At 34.9% G+C, this 22,706-nt stretch overlaps 1 protein-coding gene across 1 annotated transcript in view; it reads left to right on the plus strand.

Annotated features, from left to right (window-relative positions):
* The window catches only part of CSMD1 (CUB and Sushi multiple domains 1), a 1,092,714-nt gene that overhangs the window by 969,218 nt on the left and 100,790 nt on the right, over positions 1-22,706 (plus strand). The window contains exons 41-44 of the mRNA XM_053939637.1: positions 2,827-3,036; positions 14,577-14,765; positions 19,832-20,009; positions 21,870-22,015. Coding sequence (XP_053795612.1) covers positions 2,827-3,036; positions 14,577-14,765; positions 19,832-20,009; positions 21,870-22,015 — 723 coding nt within the window. The remainder of the gene's footprint in view (positions 1-2,826; positions 3,037-14,576; positions 14,766-19,831; positions 20,010-21,869; positions 22,016-22,706) is intronic.

A 22,706-nucleotide genomic window follows, 5' to 3' on the forward strand; every position in this document is an offset into this window, starting at 1 on the left:
TGTCATCCTAATTGGGTTATTATAATACTGCCTTTGAAAAATAGTCCTTCATATGTCTCAGAGTTGCTCTTTTTCTTTTAAGCTTTTCCATACAGAAAATGTTTCATTAATTAATTGCACAAGAACATCTTGTATCCTGTTATTACTTCTCTCACTTCTCTGAAAGTCTCTGGTGGTGGTGATTCTCTAAATAGAAAAGAGTTTTGTTTAGTAAGGGTTTTAACACATACAAAGTGTTTATAGCACTGATCTATCATTGCCTTCAAAAATACTACAAAGAGCGTTTTTTACCACCAAATTCCTACAGTGATGTTTTTCCTCAAGTATTTCTTAAATAATCCACATATAATATCTTTATATCAGGTTTAAAATTTGTATTTGCTGTGATCTTTCACAAAGTACTTCTACTGGGATATTATTTTAATTAGAAGTATAAGCTTGTCTACTGAAAAACTGTTTGTTTACATATATTCTATTCTATCAAAACAGCTGTGTGCTTAAACAAAGTATAGCAATAAAACTGTGGGAGCTAAATGTGTCCCAAAATATAGTGTGCTCTTCATTACATGAAAATATATCAGTCATGTAAAAGAAGACACTACTAAAATCCAAATACTTTAAAATAGAGAATATATATTTTCAAGAGAGTTGTTGTGATTTTAAAATGATCTCATGTAGCTGTAAATTAACATTTATCAAAACAATTACCTCAGCTTGGAATTTTCATTATTTAGAGTACATTCAAGTGAGAAAGGAAATGCTGTTGAGATTCAAGCAGGAAGTAATATATTTATAGTTTTACCAGATAATGATTTATTTTCTGTAGCTGTCAGTTTTATTCCATGTAATTTTATGTAAGAAATTGTTTAGTGTAGAAAAATTTATCTTTGACATATCAAATTGACATTTACAAATTGTATAAACTCAGACTTAAGGCTTGAGGGGACACATACAGTGTGTTCTCTGATTGAAATTAGCACATTTGAAACTATTTTAGGTAGTCTATTTTTTTAATTACCGTTAAACCTACTTTTTAACTTTTATAACAGAAAGCCTTTCTATACTGAATATATACAACAAGACATAGAAATTTCTTCTCAGAAATTAAATTGAAATTATTCAGTTTTAAAGATACTCCATGGCTCATCAAAGAATTCATAACAGTAGATTACTTTTATTCAAATACCTAAACAATGTTTGGGATATATATAAATATGCCAAATTTTATTATCTGCTTGTCACTTTCTCAATTTAGGTATAACATTAAGTGGCTGCTCAATTTTTTATCATTTCTATGGTACTGACATCCAGTCTCTGTTGGGAATCACTAGCCACCAAGACTGCAGTCAAGATGTTTCCAGGCTGCTTTGGGCTCTATCTCATCTCAGATCCTGAGGGCACTGTAAAATTAGTCTCACTTCATTCAAGTGAGACTAGCCACATCAAACATCATACAGAGATAGCTGATATTATGACTCTGATATATTTGGTCTGTACCTCTCTATTGATGGCCTCTCTGGATAAAGTGTTGTTATTCAGCAGCTGAAATATTTGTTTTCATACTTCCCACTTTGCATAGGTCAGAGAAGGCACTAGAACTAAATATCCCATATTATTACAAGTGTTCTATAAAACCCAGTTTATTTTCTAGCTTATTTAATTTGTCTCATAGAAAAAAAAATCTTTTTTATACTATTGATTCAATCTTAAACCACAGAGGTTAAGAAATCAGCTATAAACAAGACTAAGTGAATTACCCTGGTAATCTATTACCCTGGTAATTAATCTATAATATTCTCTCCTGGAATGAAGAATATGTCTCTACTGCTAAGTAAGAATGTCAAGCAGAGTTAAGGCATTGACTATTTCACAGTGCTTTGTTGGCTCATTCAGTAATTCTGGTTTATTCTTGTACAGCTGGTTCTTCACATTCTACCAGAGCAAAGTTAGGCCCAAAAAGTACAGTTGCAAGTTACTTGGTACTAGGTTTCCAAACCAGGGATTCATCCCTCATTTCTGTTTAGATATGATACACACGTTGTTTAAGACTGGATTTCAGGTCCTTAGTCCACAGGAAGTAGTACCAGAACTTCAAAACAGCTCTTCTCTTGAGATTTTGCTTATACTCCCAACTGTTCTGCATGTTTCAAATACTGAAAAGCCTTGTTCAAGCACCTGATTCCTGGAGAGGGTTTTTGGTAAATTATCTGAAGTCCTTGTCACCAATCTGGAGTTCAGTGCATCTTATAAGGCTGCATATGGGGTAAAATAGCTTCAAAGTCACACTGGCCCAAGCTAGAGGGAAAAGGAAACAAATATAGGTGACCCAGGGCAGGAAAAACAAGGTAGAGTAGACAGCTGGAGCTAGGTAGGTGAACTTCTGCCTCAGAAAGTTTGCTCTGTAAGTAACCTAGCTGATCCTGAGTCTCTGGGAGAGACCTTGGTCTAGGTACAGGGATACACTTGGGATGGCAGAGTCCCAGCCATGCCATGACACAGCAGGATTTGTGATTTGCCCCTCCCTTGAGTCTTTCTATTGATTGGCTTAGGAATATGAAAAATCCCTGGTATTGACTTTGTGACTTTATGGCTGACTTTCATTTGTCCCTTCATGTGTGGGTATGATATTTATGGGTAACCAAAAAAAACTAGAAACTCCAACTCTTGTAATACTTATCAGCTATTTCTTTAACTCAAGCATCCCACTATGAATAGTGACTAAAATATACAGTGCCTGTAATAACTATTATAATTTTATGTTTATTTACATGCTTTACTATTAAGCAACATCAGTTAAAAATTTTTCTTCCTTTCTCAATGCTACAGGTGCACACATTCAGTTTCTGAATTTCTCCACTGAAGCAAATCATGATTTCCTTGAAATTCAGAATGGGCCTCAGCACACCAGTTCTATGATTGGCCAGTTTAGTGGAATGGAACTCCCATCACCCTTGCTAAGTACTACTCATGAAACACTTGTCCATTTTTATAGTGATCACTCAGAAAACAGGCAAGGATTTAAGCTGACATACCAAGGTAAGTATGAACTAGCACAATGATCCTTATGATTAGAAAGGAAAAATAAAATAGTTTTTAAATATTATTTTAGAAGATATATTTGGTATATATTATATAGCATTTTAAAATCTATAGATTGTTTAATAAATAGGTTGGAATTTTTAAAATTGAAATTGTGTTGAGTTGGAATCTTTGTTCTATTGATGCAAAAGCCTGAGAAGGTGATGTTATTTGCCAAAGGTCACATAGCTGATAACCCTTTCCATTCCATTAAGTTGTACTGTTACTGACTCATACTTCTAATATTCACTGTCTTGTTTTCCCATTTACATAATCTTCCTATGATTAATGTAATGGTAAAAGCTATTTTAAATATTCAGGTAAAATTTTATAATTTCCTATGTTATATATTTTCAGTCTAGACTCCTGTGAAAATTATCAGTAAATGAAAAAAAACCACCAGATAATACATTCTATATCCATTTTCAAACACATATAATCAGTATTTGAAAATGTGAACTTTTTGTGGTCATTGACTGTTGGCTTTTTTATTCATCTTCATTGTTTGTTTCCCCACTAGTGACAAAAAAACATAACTAGTTTGTGCATATTTTTGAACTGTTAAAATAGTCTTGCTGTCAACAGTTGAGCACTATTACAGGAGCTCAACAGTTTAACACAATGGAATGGATTGTGTTTCAGATATCTGTGAGGGAATTCATGACACCTTATTCTAGGATCTTAATTTGGATAACTTAATTATGTGTTGGGGGTTAACACTAGTGGGCAGTTAAACACCGCTCACCTCCTACACACCCCAGTGGGATGGAGGAAGAGGAAAGGAATACTAAAAGCAAGACATCTTGGGACAAAGATAAAAAAACATTGTTTAACAGGTGAAGGATAAGGTGAAGAAGAGAGGAAGAAAATAAAAGTGACGCAAAGGCAACCACTCCCCACCTTCCACAGGCAGACCGATGCCCAGCCAAAGATGGCTAATGTCTCTAGTCCCCCTCTTTTCTCTTTTGTTGCTGAACATGATTTTATGTGGTATGGATGATCTCTTGTTAGTACAGGTCATCTGCCTGGTTGTGTTCTCACCCACCCTATTGTACATTCCCAATTTATTTACTGGCAGAGCATAGTGGGAAACAGAGATGGCCTTGATGTTGTTCAGCAAAAGCCAGAACATTCCTGTGTTATCAGTATTCTTTTGGCCACAAACCAAAGACACAGCACCATATGAGCTTCTATGAAGACAGCAAACTCTGTAATTTCCAGGTCCAGTATAGCATTTATTTGCATACACACATGTATATACATTTATAGTTAGAGCTTATCTACGGAGTCAATGGACAGTGAGGAAAATTCTGAACACCTGAATTAGACTGATGCTCATAAAGCATGCCCACAAAGAAATCATGATTCTCTGCCATCTATAGAATTTTTTTCTGTCACACAGTCTTACAAGTATGGAATATTCTCACATCAGATTCACCTAGTCTTAGTTTCCTTCTGAGCAGTCAAAAATAATTGTGATTTTCAATTAATAGAAATGACAAGTAAAATACAATGCCATGCGGTATGTTTTCTATATATTCTCCACTACTCTTTGTTCTGGTTCTATTTAGTGTTTTTCCTTGCCATAACAAGCTCTTCCTTACTAACAGCATTTTCTGCCCTTGTAGATAAAGAATATGTTGTTTGTAGACTGTATAACATGTTCTTCCAGAGGCAGTGTTGCAGCTTACACAACAAGTACATAGTTTTATTACTCTTTTCTTCTTTTCTTCCCGTTCTTACTTAGTCCAGTAGGACTGTTTGATCTACTCTGAAATAAATGGGAAGGTGATGAAGAGGACATGATACAATAGGAACTGCTATTTTTTGGTTCATTCTAACCATCTCTTGTTAAAATCAGTTGCTTTTTAGATAAGTTGCATGCTTTCTACTTCTCCCATTTGCTACTTGTTAGCTGTCAACAAACCGAGGATCATGAGTTCCTCAATGACAGTGTAAAATTTTATCTTATTATGTAAACATTGGAACAGCAATTAAAGCCAGAGTAAGGTGTTATGAAATATTACATTTTTGCATTACATGGACCTTATAATAAAATATTTTTAAAAGTGATGAAACTGTGTTAGTAGTATTCTCAAAATAAAAGAAAATGTCAAAAAAATACTATTCATTAAAATTCAGAAACTTGTACTAATATTTTCCAAGTACTTACAGAAAAAATCCAGAAAAATTATTAAATTCTCAACAGTAGTAATTTGATGTCTTTTCATAGCTAACTTATTAGTCTAATAGCTACAATAGTAGAACAAAAAAAAAATCATAGCCAAGAAAGAGATACAGTTTAGTTGTGATATTTGTGTCATTCTAATTTCAAATGAAAAAATATAACTAGTATTTATCTCATTTCACAAATAGTGTACTTATGTAGTAAATACGTAGCTATTTGCATTACGAAATGCATATACATTCATTGAGTTTTATACTTCCCATGAGTGAGAAGCAAAGCAATTTCTTTTGTCAAGACAACTCATGAAGTTAAATTTATGTATTACTCCTTACCTATAGAGACAGTATTTTAGTGTGCGTGTGTGTGTGGTGTATATGTGTGTGTGTGTATGTATATGTGCATGTTAAAAAATTTATGGGTTTAAAACATTTAAAAAAACCTGACAACATAATCAATTTCAATTAAAAGTCAAGTGCTGGAAAAAATGAATTATTCTAAAAGGTATTTATGATTTATTGGTGTTTTTTTTTTTTTCTAATGTGGAAAGTCGGTAACACAGTTGTGTTAAATTTTTAAGTGATTAGGATCTACCAGCTGAGCTCACTCTATTAAATTTATAATTTACTTGTGTTCTGTTTTACATATACTTCCTTTTCTTCATTGTGCAAACGGATATGGGACTTTTCTTCTTTAAAAATGAATTGTCTTGCATGTGTTTATTTTTCTTCACAAAGCAGAAACTTTCTCTGTTGCCTCTGAGATCACAGATTACACTAGGTATTTCTACTGAGAAGATCTAGCAATTCTACGATCATCATATATTATAACTTCATATTGAGCTAAAATAACTTGCTCAGCATCATTTAGAACATATAGGAAATTGTACACTCAATTAGATATCCATAATCCACCAGCTTTGGAAAGTATTGTTTCAGTGTATTCACTGTTCTTCTCTTGACCTCTGAAAGAAAATGCCAGTGGTTTACAAATGGGCAATTTTATTGTCTGCTTTATTTTTTATCATACAAAGTATGTGTTGGTTTTGATAACTGACTTTTTTGACTGTTCCATATCTGTTGCCTTTGATACTTAGTTATCTTTTTTGATGGATTATCTCTGGATTTTCCTACTCTTTTTAGTATTATATTTCTCAATTACTTTCTCTTCCTCTTAGACTATCTGCAATTGCTGAAACTTGACTTAAAAAACAATTCTTCATTACTCCAATGTACTCTTTTCCTTCTCCTTTCTTCCCTCTTAGAAGTGTTGTTTTCCTTTCAGTAAATGAAATGCCATAGAAGACTTAGCCTGATTTGTTTGGATGATGGAATTTAGCATTATTTTCTTGTCTGTCTGTCACCCTTCTGAGTATACCTTTGTTACACAATTTTGAAACCATTGGCCCATTTCAGTCAAATCTCACAGTTCTGAAATAAAACCCATGTTGAGAAGATGCAGCATTACTCCATAGATACCAATTCAGTTTGACTTGCTGGCTACCAAGTCAGAATATTCTTTGTCACAACTCAATTTAATATGTAACGTCTTCTCTAATGGCAATTCGTGGTAGATAAATGTGGGAGGGAAATAAGAGAGCTTGGTATGGGTGTCACATTCAAAATCTTCTTATGAGAAAAAGGAGTACTGTTATGTATGGAAAGCTAAGAATTTATTTTTAGTCCAGTTGATGCTCAAACAGTTAAATTGTCCACTTTTTTTCATTTCTAGAAATGAATTTGCAAAGCAAAGCAAATGGACCTGAGCTCCTAACATCTTTATACATTTAACCAGCTGTTTTGTTTCAGACTGCTTCTTATTGATCTAATTTTAGGATGTCCTAATATACTATAATTGGGGAAAAAAAGTTTTATAAACAAAAAACAGCATTACTTCTCTAATAGTGAAATTAATTTAATTTACCCTTAAAAAAGAGGAGTGGGCAAAAAGAATCCATAGTTACATTCATATTTGCCAAATCCATTCTAGTTGTTTTAGTGAATGTGTTGCATATTAGTGAATGTGTTACATATTAGAAATGCCCACAAACTTGCATAGATTATTTCTAATCTGATCTGTTGTATTTAAATTACATTTAAAGGAATTTAAGATTAAATTCAGGGTTTTTACTGTATGGTACTAAACTCAGTTCAATTCAAAGACTGATTTTTTAAAGTGAAAATAATTGCCTTTTCTGCTAACCAGAATACAATACGTATGGGCACTGAGGTAGCAGACTTTTTGCCAGGTAAATACTTTTTTTGTAGATAGCAATCTAAAAATAAGAGACATGGGTGATGGCTATGCTTACTCAATCAATGCATGCAATAAAAAAAATGAATTTTTCTAGAGATGTTAGCATTTTATGATGGATAAGGTTTTTTATAACCCCTCATCTCAAGGGAAAGCAAAGAACATGAACATTGTAGAGTGAATTATGAAACTAATAATGCTATTTTTCAATTTTTTCTCCTGATTTTCGGAAGGCAGAAAAATGGTTATGAGATCAAATCTTAATATAGCTTGGAACTGTACTCTGAACAAATTATTTTTGGGAAGAAGAAAAGTGAATGCACACGGAGAACTGTAAAATATTTTCTACCCATACTTGTCGAGATCTAGTGCTGGTCCTTGAGTCTGTGAATTCTTACAGCACAGGATTTGAAAATATAACCTAAATCCCTTAGATACTGTGTATTTCTGAAGGCATTAAAAAGCTTTGTCTCCTTAGCAGAACCCTGGGGAAATTACAGTTCTCAGTACCATTGCTGATCAGATTCTTATTGGTTTATGCTCTTTTCCCTTCAGCTTTGCAATTGCAATGCATTGGAAATGGTGGGCATTCCATTTTGTTAAAGATGGATTGCTAAATTTCTGTGTGTTGTGGAACCTTTTGTTTCACTTGCAGCAAGAAGGAAGTTCATAGTGATTGCCTGTTGAACTACTGGAAGAAGTTGGAATTTTTTTTTTTTTTTCAAGATAATGAAAGAACTTTCAAAGTGCTTGATTTTTTAAAGAGCAACATTTAAGTTTAATTACATTTTTTCCAATGTTAAAATAAGTGTTTTACTGTTTAGTTAAAAAAGAGAAACATTGAGAAAGACTGTCTCTTGTTATGAGTGTTGCAGTTTTGCCATCTATGTAAAACAGCAAAGAGAGGAAACAACCACAAATACTTAGAAGAAAATTTCTCTATGTCATTTGACCGGTGATCTTGAGGATCTGAGACCCCCATTTATGTCAAATCTCAATACCTGAGTTATAAACTAGTCTCTGTACACGAGGTCTGAGAAGAACACTCATGGAAGTTTGATTGGCAAGCTGTTATACCAGGTCAGAAGAAATAAATAGCTTTTATGGCTTTTGAGGGATTCATAACAGAATTTAGTGCACAGAAGAACACAGTTAGTCTAATGGTTCATAAGACATATTTGTGGGTTTTAATTCCTGTCCATATTAATGCTGCCTCATCTTTTAGTATTTATGGAACATTTTTTTTTTTTTTTTTTTTTTTTTTTTTCCTCCACATAACTTTCCCTTTAGGACTAGAGCTTCTTTAAGGGAAGCAGAATAAATGTTTGATGTGTATTATTTTTACTGTGGAAGTCCTAGTTCCTATTATTGGAACTGTAAGACTATTTTCAGTCTGCTCTGAATTCCAATATAACATAAAGCCAAATATGAAGTAAGAATCTTACTCTCATATGTTTGAGAGTTTCAGCAATATGGTCCAGAAAATACACAGAAAAATGTTCTAATTGCCCTCCCTTTCTTCCACAAACACTCATGCACACACAAAACATGATTTAAACATGTTAAATCTGATGGCCTTAAACTGAAAAAAAAGATGATTATGATGGAGCTTCTGAGTCTTAGGAATCATGGAATGAAAAGGGGATTGTTGAAAAGTTACTGTATTTCTAAAATGGTTTCAAATTATGTTCTAAGGCAGGAATGCTAAAGGAAATAAAATCTTTTGAGGACCCTGTCACAAATTATTTTCTAAATCATTAATTATGTTTCGTGATTCTAGTCCTGAGTCATGACATCTGTAAAGATTATGTTCTTTGGTGCCTATAACAGTAAACTGAGGTTCCAGATTGCCAATCCTATCCTGTGCTCCAGCAATCTGCATCCTGGGCTTCCATAAAAAGAGGCATGGCCAGCAGATCAAAGCAGGTGATTCTTTCCCTCTGCTTCACTCTCTTGAGACCCCACCTGGAGTGCTGCATTCAACTTCAGTGCTTCAAGCACAAGAGAAGCCCAACCCTTGTTGAAGTGGGTCCAGAGGAAGAATACAAAGTAAAGAGCAGGCTGGAGCACCTCTTCTGTGAAGAAAGGCTGAGAGAGTTGTGGTTCAGCCTAAATGAGAAGGTTTCAGGAAGTCCTTATTGTGACCTTTCAGTATTTAAGAGGATCTTTTTAAAAATAAGAGAGGAGACTTTTTACCAAGGCCTTTAGTGAGAAGGGTCAGCAGTTTTAAATCAAAAGGCAATAGATGTAGATTGGACATAAGGAACATAAGATGAGGGTGGTGAGACACTGAAACAAGAAAAGTTTTGAATCCCTGAAGGCCTTCAGTCAGTTTAGATGGCACATTTAGCAGTCTGATCTACTGAAATATGTCTATGGCCATGGCAGGGAAGTTGGAATGAGATCAACTTTAAAGGGACTTTCCAACAAAATTAATGGTAGGCCACTGTAGACTAAGAAGTGGATTTTTTATTGAGTCAGTAGTTATAAACATCATGATACTGGAGGAATGTACAGTAAGCCTAAATGAAACTTTTAAATGAACTAATTGTGAGCTCTCCTAGCATTTGAGTGATTGCATGCTCAATTCTCTGCTAATACCATCTTTTTTGTAAAGCAGTTATTTCCATGTTTAAGTGTTACAGAGGTATGTGGCACTTGGAAAGCCAGTAAGTCACTCTAATGCTTATGTAAGATGGCAAATACGTTTGAACCATAACAACAAGGTAGCAGAGAATCAATTACATTTCTTTTGTGATATACAATCTTTTCTTAGTAGTGGAAAATATACTGCACAAATGAATGACAAATGTCTATATGAGATAATTTTAAAATTCAAATATTTGACTTCTGCCAGTATTGGAATGAAATCTTTTTCTCACATTTCCTTTACATTTTATTTCAGGCTCTCACTAGAGTTTTTGTCTGCAGTCAAACAGAATCTCAGTTTGTAAAGCTCAGTAGCAAACAAATCTTTGGGCATGACACTCATAAAAAGAGCTTTCTATTGCAAGGTGTGAAATCAGGATTTGTTGGCAGTATTTGTCAGTCATGACTACTGAATAATGAATTATTCTGTTAAATCAGATATTATAGCATATATCAAAAGAACAAAGAAGAATATAATTAATATTTATGTTAAAACTGTAAAACATATTTCCTGAGTGACCTGTAAATCATAATATCATAGTCACATGGATCACCTGACCACTAATTTATGAGTCATCTATAGGATTTATACCAGAAAATACAAACAGTGTATGTTAAAATTTTACACCTTATTTTCTAAAATAACAAATAGCAAAACAGATTTACTCTGCTCATATGCAAGTGCTTTCGCCCCTAACTGACTGACCTTCAAATTTCCAGTGATTTGCTTTATGCACAAGTTCTCCTCTTACTAAAACAAATACCAGAACAAACCCCCAGAATTTCTGTATGTATTTTGTTTGCCTTATTTACAACAGGCAAACAGCATATGCATTTCTCAATAAAGAGAAAACCACTTTCTATTTTTGAGCAGTTTTGTGAGTCTGGACAGGTCCCAGCTGACTCTAAGCTGGTCAACATTGTACTAGTTTTAAAGGAGGTCAAGGAGGACCCCAGAAACAATAGGCCTGTTAATCTTACTTCAGTGCATGGTAAACTTGTGGAGAAGCTTATTCTGGAAGGTATCGAAAAACACCAGAAAGACAATGCAGTTGTTGGTCACAGCCAGCACAGCTTCATGAGAGGAAAGTCCTGCTTATCAAACCTGGTTTCCTTTTATGACAAAACAACACACTCAGTGAACCACTGGAAGTCAGTTTGTGTGGTCTTCTTGGATTTCAGGAAAACTCTTGATACTGTTTTATACTGTTTTATACTGTTTTATATTTTCTGGGCAAAATGCAAGCACACAGCTGGATAAACACATCACCTGATGAGTGAGCAACTGGCTCATGGCTTAGGCACAATGGGTGACAGTAACTGGGGTGACATCAAACAGAGGGCCTGGCACTAGTGGAGTCCCACTGGGCTCCATCTTAGGCCCTGTGCCCTCCCACATCTTTGTAGGTGACCTGGAGGCAGGACTGGAAGCGATACTAAAAAAGCTGTCAGATAAAAGAAAACTTGAAAGAGCTGCTGACTCTCTTGAAGGCACAGAGGCCCTGCAGAAAAACCTCAGCAAATTAAAAGATTGGGCAATCACCAACCATATGAAGTTCAACAAGGGAAAGTGCTGGATTTTTCACCTGGAATGCACCAACTCTGGCTGTACGGACAGGCTGGGGAATGAGATGTTGGAAAGCAGTGCCACAGAAAGGGACCTGGGGGTCCTAGTCAATGACAAGTTGAATCTGAGTCAGCAGTGCTCTGGCAGCCAGGATCTGCCCCCTGTGTCCTGGGGGGCATCAGGCCCAGCATGGCCAGTGGGCAAGGGAGGGCATTGTCCCACTCTGCTCTGCACTGGGGCGGCCTCACCTCGAGTGCTGGGGGCAGTTTTGGACACTGCATAAATGAAAGATTTTAAACTATTAGAGTTCAAAGCAGGGCAACAAAAAAGGTGAAGGGCCTTGGGGGGAAGCTGTATGGGGAGCGGCTGAGGTCCCTTGGTCTGTCCAGCCTGAAGGAGATTGAGGAGAGACCTCATTGCAGTCTACAACTTCTTCACCACTTGCTGCCTGATGCCAGAATCCCCTTCCTGAACCCAGATCAGCCACCCTTCTGGGTAACTACTCCCAGTTTGTATACCAGTCATGATGTTCTATGGTATGAAACATCCCTTAGGTCAGTTCAGGTCACCTGTCCCAGCTATACTCCTTCCCATTTTGTTTGTCTTTTTTTTTTTTTTTTTTTGCATACCACCTCACTCGCAGAGCATGAGAAAAATTTTTAAAAAATGAGAAGAAATTAACTCTTCCCTAGCAGAAACCAGGACAATACCCACCTCTTATTCCATACAATTTTTGTCACACCAAGTTTTAATACTCTCTAATATCCCATCACTTTCCCTATTTATCTTTTTTGATACATATACACACAATCATCACTTCCTTTGTCTATGGAAAACGTCTGTCAAATCTGTCAGGATTTCCTCTCTCACCTGAGTAGTTCCTGTCTTATCTTTTTATGTAGATCAGTGGGAGAGTTGTTTTTATTTTTTTTTCTGAAACTGATTTTTAATACTAACTTCAAAAATTCTGAGACTATGTTAAGTACTTTCAAAACATAATCTATTAATAATGTATTGTAACAAGTTAAGCAATAAGGAAGCATGGTATTCATCTCCTCAAAAGGTTCTACAATCAAAGTTTAAATATTCCAGTACTTACTGTCATTGTTCCAAAACACTGTTGCTGTAACTGTTGGGCAATACATTGCTACATCTTAAAAAAAAGAAAAAAAAAATCTGTGAGATCCTCTGACCTTCTGGAATAATTTCTATTCTATTTTTAATATAATTTAATAAATAGGTAAATAGATTTTTATATAGTTTAATATTTCAGACTTGATACAGTAATCTTCAGCATCCTGTACTCTTAAATAAACTTTCTTAAATAATCTTAAATAATCTTTTTCTTAAATAATCTTAAATAATCTTTCTACTGCTCTGTTTTGTATAAAGATGTTGATAAGGATATTATCAGTATTAGTACTACACAAATGATAGCAGGAGTAATAATAACATTAAAAATTAATGAGCCATTACTAGCTTTAGCACAAAATTTAATGAACCACAATTTAGGGAAAATAAACCTTTTGTATTTCCTTTCAGTAGCAATTAATTTTTATTCTTAGGTTTTGCATTTATTTTCTTATTTTTTTTGTTATTTGAGAGAAGGGGGATCTGATTTTTTGGAGGATTTCAGAATATTTCTAGTACCACAACATCTTTTCCAATTTTTTAGTGTTAAAAACACTGAATTCTGGATTTGCTGAACGAATAAGGGAAAAGAAGAAGGCTCTCTCAATGTAAATCTTTTTATTGCACAGCATGACTGTAATTAGCAATGACTAAAAAACTTACTGCCAGTAGTTGTACTTCAGTGAATCAATTAAGTACAGACTTCACTTTAAGTAAGCACTTAAGCATATCTAAAATATATGTTTAGCTTAGTCTTGCTGAAATGGCTTGTTTAAATAATCTATTTCAGAATAATACACTTCTAGGATGAACATGTTCTTATTGTAAAGGTTAACTTTGAAAAAAAGCAACAAAATACTTTGTTCAAGAATATGTTCATCATATTCTCTTGCCGTATTTTTAGAGCTTGCACTTAAAAACACATGGATACAGAGCACGCTGGTATTATTCTTGTTTCAAATTTCTTCTGACAGAAGTATTCCTTAAGTGGAAATTGAGGGCTCAAAAAAGAGCAGGGCCTTCATCCTTTTAACACTGATTTCTTAAATGGCAATTACTTACTATCCAATCTATGTTAAGTTGTCTGTAAATAATTCTGCATAAAATTTTTATGAAACAGTCTTTTTATTGCTTCATATGGAGTTGCTTGCATTATCTTCATATCTTAGTAAATGTTATTAATGAAAGTTTCTTCTGAATTTTCACCACACTGATTTTTATGAATTAAATATGTTTCTTTGAATAATATTTTGATGTCCTCAAAAATGCAGAACCTAACATGAAATATGATGAATCATTAAAGCAATTTTTTGCATGATGATATATTCTGTTCCCTTCAAAGGTATTTATAATTTTTTTAGACCTTTATGGTGCTCTGTTGTGTTGAAGTCATTCATTAATTCTTTTAATTTTTTTAGGTCACATGATTTTTGGGCATAGTTTAATATATATTAAAAATCCAATGGATTGTGAAAGTCTTGTATTTCATAAAGTTTTAAGGAATTAATGATTTTGTTGTACATTACTAAAATATTTTTGTATGATCCAAATTGATGATTTATTTCTTGTTATGTGTTAATCTCTGAATAACTGAAGCTTGGCATTCCAGTGTTTACTTATTATTGAATGCATTATAGATTTTATATTAATGTGTACTTTCCTAGTGTGTTGAGAGCTGATTAAGCAATAAAAAGTACTTCTGTTCTCTTCCAGCTTACGAATTACAGAATTGCCCCGATCCTCCTCCTTTTTTGAATGGCTATATAGTCAACTCAGATTACAGTGTGGGTCAGTCAGTATCGTTTGAATGCTATCCTGGATATGTTTTGAGGGGGCAGCCTGTTCTCACTTGTCAACATGGAATCAACAGAAATTGGAACTATCATTTCCCCAGATGTGAAGGTAACTTTCTGATAGTACCTTTGCTTCAGAACTCACAGTACTTTCTGATTTTTGTTTACTTGTTTGTGTGCCAGTACATAGTGCAGCTTTTTCTGAAGAACAGTGCCTTTATCCTAACCTGTAGTGTAAGCAGATAAAGGCAGAATATTATGTGATTTATAAATCATAAACGTTTTATGAATCATGTTCCTTGGCAGTGATTTATTGTTCTTGTTAATATCTGTCAGTTGTATTGATTATGAGAACTCATGATGCTGCCAGAAATTATCTTAAACTATATGTGAAGGACTATTTCAAGAAGATACTTTTATTCAAGAGCAGTTAGCTTATGGAGACACCTTTATAAATGTTTTGGAAGAAAATACAAAGTTATTCATGCTAAAAGTTCACTATAAACAGATATGTAATATTTTTCTTTATGTTAAACATATGGTAAAGTTTTAAAATATCAGTTAAACATAGATATAAAAGTGTAAAGTGTTAACACTTGGTGTTTTTAGAATTTTTTAGAAACCTAGCCAAAGTTCCACACCTCATATTTTATTGATATAGATGCAGCACCAAAGGGCATGCAGCCTTCTATCTTTTCTTATTCCTTTTTACTCCCTATAGAAGCATATTTCCTAAAATACATGAAGGTGTATAATAGAAGAAGAAGATTTTTATGGTATAAACCAGCATTTTCTGTTTTCTTAGATGAAACGAGAGTAAATAATATATGTTCAGTTTGAAATGACAAGCAATAAGTGAATTAATATTTATAATGACATGAGGACAAAGTCATTCTTACTTTTCCCTGTCCCCTCATACATAGTTTTAATTCAGTGGTTTTATTATCATTTTCTAACTCAAAGAAGGCATTCCTCTTCTACTGACATTTCTATAATTCACAACATACATTTGGCCTGGTTCCTGTGCATGTAAATCCTACCTTCCAAGCCTACCTAGCGTCATCTACATCTCCTCCACACAGCTGAGACCTGAATGCATGCAACTTTCTTGTGTGTGTGGTTGTGTACATTTATAGGTACCATTTCTGACTAAACAGCAGGTTGCTTTCTGTTTTGACTGAGCATTAAGAGTTTTCTGTCTCTCACTTAGCACACCACTTGCTTTGTGGAAAATTCATCTGTGTACATTAAAGCTCCACCTACTACTGCTGAAATTATTCCTATGACATATAAATGTGTTTTTTTTTTCTACAGGGAAATCAAATTGTTACTCTGATTGTTGTAATTTGACAGTGGGTCTGAGAGAGAAATCAGTGAAAGAATGAAATAATTTTTCTAGCTGTGACCAGTTTTCTTAGAAGTTTAAATCAAAAACTTTCTACAGAAGATTGCACATACTTTTCAAGGCTGAGAATCTGTATATGGGAGAAAATTAGATTAATTTCTGCTCAAGTAATCATGGTAGAATCATGTCATATACTGTGCAATCCAGTTGTCCTGGTGACTTACCATAGATGTCTTGCTGTAATGTATGTATTGTCAGTAAATGACTAATTGGATTTGGGTATCTTTTGGTGGAATTTTAAAAATGTTTACGATCTTTCCATGCACAACGTAATTAGGTGTAAATGGGTATGAGAACATATAGTATGGCATTCATTCATTTATAAATCAACATGTGGTCTACTGTTAGCATTTGATAGCTTAGAAGATTTGATTATACACTTACTCATTTCAAAAATCTCTGTTTCTTCATGTCTGTCATTCAAAGTGTAACGTAAGAACATCATTAATTTAGAGTGATTTGTTGATTCACATTAAAGCTATGTTTATCTTGTGTGAAATCTAACCAGGTATTTCTGTTTAATGTCATGTTTTCTCTAATTTTTAAAGATCTTTAGAGAAAGCCTAGTAACAGCTGGATGTATTACTTACTCTACTAGAGTTTTGTTAGCTGTGGCACTTCTTTTCCTGACAAAATGTATTGATCTTCCAATCATAACAATCACATAAGAGGAATTAGACTGTCTTTACTGAGATACAATCAATCTTCATGCCTTCTTGAGTATTAGAGAATAATGAAGGGAAAATAAAAAATGTATACAATCAATAACACCATTAATAAACCTGTCAAAAATATAGTAAACTCAAAATATATTTAAATATAAAACTTCAATCAGAAAAATCCTGTATATTAATTAGAAATGAATATTAGTCTCAGGAAGTGTATTTCCCTGTAGTAAGCATAATTGTCAAAGCAGTCTTAGTTGTAAACATAGCGTACTGTGGATGTGGAGAGAACAGAGTAGATTTCTGAGACCAGACAAAGTGACCATAGCATGAATGTAGGGGTTTAGGAAATAGTAAAAAGTGGGCTTGAGTCACATTTTCATCACAACTCCCAGAGCTGATAGTGCAACCGGGAATCAGACAGATAGAACCAACCCTTTGTTTTCCTTAGCTGGTTTCATTTGTTGGCCACAAGATTCATGGTTCAGGAGCAAGTACCATTCTGTTCAGGGAAACACAGAATGGGTTGGGTTGGAAGGGACCACAGTGGGTCACCTTGTCCATCCTCCTGCTCAAGCAGAGTCATCCCAGAGCACATTGCAAAGGATTGTGTCCAGACAGAAAATGTGCTAAATGCATCATACAAGTCAGTACTGATATGGATGAAGAAAGTGAAGTAGTTAAAGCCTCTTTATCCAGAGATTATTAAAACAACTCCTTCAGAAAGGGCTACTCATCAACTAGTCAGGTGACCTTTTACCACAACAGTATAGCAGCTTTAAACCATACAGAAAATCCTTCTGCATTTATCAGTCCTCCTTCCCTTTTCTTTTTCTGTTCTTTCCTTTTTACTTTCAAGTTGAAAAAGAAGTGAAGAGGGTCTGAAGGAGAGGCACAGGAACACTGACAATAATAACATAAGCTTAATGGTAAGAGCTAAAGAGAAATGTTCTAGAGCAAGGCTGAGTGCCCATAAATGAGATTAAGGTCTCATTCTAATGGGTGAGACTCACTAATTTACACTAATGGCCATATGTCTACTTGAATACATGCTTTCATCCATATTCATTCAATTCTTCCAAAGTGAGACTCAAAAGAGCACATTATCACATATTTGCTACCCTTGAATAAAGTCAGCCTTGTCATATCTGTGACTTGGCTACAGACTTCATTCAGCAAGTGTGCACAAATTTGTGTCTGTATGTCCATTTTATTTGTCATAAGGATAATTAGCATACAATATGCAAGTGAATCACCATTAAAAATGACTCAAACCTGTCAGAAATAAAGCATCATTTTGGACTAGTGAAAGAAAAATCAGCCTATTTTTTCCAGAATTGTATTCCCATTCAGTTAGAGTTCAGTTGGATGGAAACATGCAGGATCTGTGTCGTGGTTTGACATGGAAGTGAATTTTTTTTTTCAGGAAGTTGGGTCAAACTAATCAGTGATTAGGTTTGGATATTGGCACCTGGAGTGACCACTGAAAGTATGGACACGCTTCTGAGAACACAGGGGGTTAAAAGTAAGAACTCTCAGGGGAACTGTTTCTTTAGTTCCAGTCTTCAGAGAGTGCAGACTCTCCCCTGCCCAGCCATGGGCTGGGCGGGGGAGGGGAAGCCACATGGCCTTGTCCAGGTAGGCTGAAGGGGCTGAAGGTCTGGAACCGAGCCAGCTCTTGTAGACAGAAGGGTGGAGAGAAGCAGAGATGCCTTTGTCCCCTTTCCCAGAGGGAAAGAGACAGAGAGCCTGATGGCACCTGGAGATTTGCCGGCAGAGGAGAAGGAGAAAGGGGGGGGATGATGCCCAGCGTGGGAGTCGAGAATGCTAGGCAGAGATTTCAGCCATCCAGGGAGTCTGAACTTTTAACCCTTTCCAGGAAATGAAAGCTTTGTAAAATATTACTCCTCTTCGATTTGTAGTAGAAGAGAGACAGTCCGGGACCTGAGATGTTAGAAGAAGAAATTTTTAGGTGAGAAGAGATGATGGAGTAACTTTTAGCTAGACTTTTCTTGTTAGCCATAGACTGAACCAAATTCTCTTGCAATAGAGACTGCATTTTAGGGGGATGCAGTGGTGACCCAAGAAGACCTGCTTCAGCAACCAAAAGCACAGGAATGGCAAGAACAGAGGAAAGCTGAGGAGGGAATGGTGATGCCCTCTGTCTTCAAGAAGAAGATGATCTCTGTTCCTGGACCCTTAGCCCCAGGGGAAAATGGGGGGGGACTGTAGTCCCAAGATGAGAAGCTGAACTGTTGTATCTTTTGGTCCGTGGCAAAGCATCCTTAAAGGAGCCCTATGAGCAGTCTGTCCATGCACGGTGGTGAGAGCACTGTGACATGGAAAGGAGAGTGTCACACTGACAGATTTTCTCCGGGCAGTTGCCATGTGTAACATGGAAACACAGGAGGTGGCAACTGTGTTTCCTGGGGGGGGGGGGGGGGGGGGTCTATGGCGCAAGAGAGACTTCTCTCTCCCTTGATAGACTGAGTATTGATTATCTGAAAGGTGGTAATTTGATCAGGAATCCCGGGTGATGTTTCATGGTAGTTGTTTTAAAAATTGGGAAGAGGAGGGGTGTTTTAAAGGGTCTTCATCCTGAATTTAGTGTGTGTGTCTTCTGTAGTAATAGTTTAATTAAGTTTTTTTTTCCTTTGTTATTAAGTTTGGGCCTGTTCTGTTCTGTTCCTAGTAACATCTCACAGCATTTATTTGGGAAGGTGTATTTTCATGGGGGCGCTGACATTGTGCCAGTGTCAAACCATAACAATCTCTTTGTTTATTTGGTTTTTAATCTTGAATACAAACAAAAGGTGCCCCTTTTTAAATGGTGTGTGGACTTAGTTTCAAGAATTATATGCAAACAATGCTACTAGTAGATTTTGATGAATTTTAAGAAATGAAACCTTAAAGACATCAGCATAAGTTACTTTTAGAAATGTCAGTATTTATTGAGAAGCAACCAACCAAGGAAAAGGCTGTCTTTAAGACTTAGGTTGTCTTGTCTTGTGGAGCTTTAAGAATTTGGTAGCATTTTCATATTCCACTTGTAACATGAAAAACTATTTTCTACTACTATTTTTTTTCCATTTGTTTTCTTTTCAGCTCCTTGTGGCTATAATGTAACTGCTCAGAATGGTACAGTTTATTCCCCGGGATTTCCAGATGAATACCCAAATTCCAAGGACTGTACTTGGTTAATTATTGTATCTCCAGGCCATGGGATTTATATCAACTTTACCTTACTTCAGACTGAACCTGTGAATGACTACATTGCAGTTTGGTATGCAATTTTTTTGAAACAGAAGTGATTTTTTTCTGATTGATTAAAAAATCTCACTGTCCCAAGCTACAGGTTTTCTTAGTATTGCTCTTTAGGTTGTCATATGTGCTGAAAAACAGCATAAAACAACTTCTAGGGTTATCTGAAAAAAAAATATTTATCACTTTCTGAACTCTTTAAGAATACCATTCCAAAATACTTTGAAACTCAAACTCAGTTGTCAGTCAGATCTTATTTGACTCTCTCTTCTCTAAGTTGAGGCCATGTGAGGTCAAAGTGATGTAATAATCTACACTATGTTGAATTATGTGTTCCATGAACACACAGGCAATATATGTTAGTTTTTGCAAAAATTTCTGATATCTTTAAACATTTACTAATTTAGGCATTAAGTAAGATTTTCTTAAATTTTCTTAATATTTCAATATGCCTGATAGACATACATTTTATATTTTCTAACCCAGAATTTCAGGCCTTGTACCTCCATGTCTTTAAGCTTCATATTACATTTTCCTCTTCTCTGAATTTGTATTTCTTTCCACACCAGCCCATTCAATTTATGACCTCCTCTGAAGGAAGAGGCCTTAGACCTGTCTAAATTCTTGCACAACAGTTTACTGCACTCAAGAGCAGGCATAGATAATGCTGAAGGTGTTGGACATGTCATTTCTGTCCAGCCCTGGCCCTTACCCCACATACTGTGCAAAATGACTTCTCATATATGCTGCAAATAGTTCAGGAAAAGGAAGGTTTGCACAAAATATAGGATGTAACTTATTGCTGTGCGAGTCAGCTGCTGTGATCTCCCAGCTAGTCCACTGTTCCTGTAGCTATTGGTGAGGTTTTTTCAGACACTTCTAGAGATGTGCAGCTGTTTCTGAACAGCTATTTGGTCGCGTCTGGTGTTTGCGCTACCTGTAAGCCTAAGTGTAAAATACATCACAGATTGTCTATACAATCTGATTGTATATACACAACTGGCAGGTTGTGTATATATAATGCTTGGCTTTTCAATGATACAACTGAGGTGAATAAATATACCTCTGACTGAAAGACAGTAAAAGGTCAAATTAACAGCTTTCAGAGACATTCCAGATATCTCAAGCCTTCTAAAATAACATATTGTAAAAGTGTTTCCATTCAGTTTAGATTCATTACATGTAATATAAAAAATAACTAGAAATAAGTGTTGTAGAGCTCAAAAAATTCTTCAGTGATAAAAGTAGGGAGTTTTGTTTATTTATTCATTCTGACTGTTCAGGCCTGAATGTTGTACATTATGATACTGGAAGTGAATGAATATGTTTCCCTTTGTGTGTCTTATCTTACTGCTGAGAAACACAAAACACAAGATTATTTCATAGTTTTTTCTGCCTTTTTTTTTTTTTTTTTTTTTTCCCCTTAGGATATACCTTTGAATCTTTGGAATTTATTTAAGTGGCAGAGTAATTTGTGATTTCCATGACTCTGTGTTTTAACTATGAGTTGAAGACTTGTAGCCCCTTAGTCAAAATGCTAGAAATATGACAGCATTACATCATTTTTTCACTTTTTTCTACATGTGATCTGTACATGAAAATATTGGTGAGAATACACGTTGAACATTTCTTGCCACCACTACATTTCCGGCCCACTATTGCAAGTAGCCTGGTCTCATTGGAAAAAGTATTCTTTGTGCTAGGCAAAAAAAAAAAAAAAAAGAAAAAAAAAAAAGAAGAAGAAACTCATTTGCTCATTTTAAATCATTAGGAAAAGCATTTTTTACAAAAATTTAAACTGCTCTCCAGAGAAAAGAGACTATTAATTTGAATGTTAAGAACATCAGTTTTTCAGCTAACTTTTCAATGTTTTACATTCCAGGGATGGTCCTGACCATAATTCGCCTCAGCTAGGAGTTTTCAGTGGGAACACAGCTCTGGAAACAGCTTACAGTTCTACTAACCAAGTCCTCCTCAAATTTCACAGTGATTTTTCAACAGGAGGATTCTTTGTCCTCAATTTTCATGGTCTGTTTTCTTTATATAATTAACATCTAATTACCACAATCATGTAGTGAATTTTTAAAATATTTAACTTTGTGGTTTCCTGACTTACCAGGACTCATGGATTTACTGTTTGTTTGTTTGTTTGTTTGGTTTGTTTTGTTTTGGGTTTTTTTGGTGGATTTTTTTGTTTGGTTGGGTTTTTATTGTTTTTTTTAAACAGTACTTATGAGTTTTTTAAAATTACATATTAAAAATCCTAAGAATGTTAATTTGGGACTTTTAATAAACTGTGTTCTATCTTTAATATTAATCATTACCATCTAATATTAGGCTCTTACTCTTTTAATTACTTTGTCTGATTTATTCAATAAAATTTAACTTTCTTTACTAAAATTATTCTCCAGAAGAGTTTCTGGGGTGCTGTGGTAGGGTTGAACAATAGCATAAAGACTGATACACAGCAAAATACTTTGTTCAAGGTTACCTTCAGGGCTAAAGGTGGTGAAAATTAGGCATCTAACTCGGAAGTGAAAAGCTGGACTATAATTCTAGTTCTAATTTGGACTAAGTCACCCAAAATATATATAATAAATGGAAGATTATTAGCCACCTGGACCCTAAATCAAAAATATACAATGGATTAATTCACAAAGACCAAATAAATGTCACAGAAAGAGAGCACTGAGATACCTGTTTGCATGGGGAAGTCCAT

Source organism: Vidua chalybeata, chromosome 3 (assembly GCF_026979565.1).
Source record: "Vidua chalybeata isolate OUT-0048 chromosome 3, bVidCha1 merged haplotype, whole genome shotgun sequence".
In the NCBI taxonomy this organism is placed as follows: domain Eukaryota; kingdom Metazoa; phylum Chordata; class Aves; order Passeriformes; family Viduidae; genus Vidua; species Vidua chalybeata.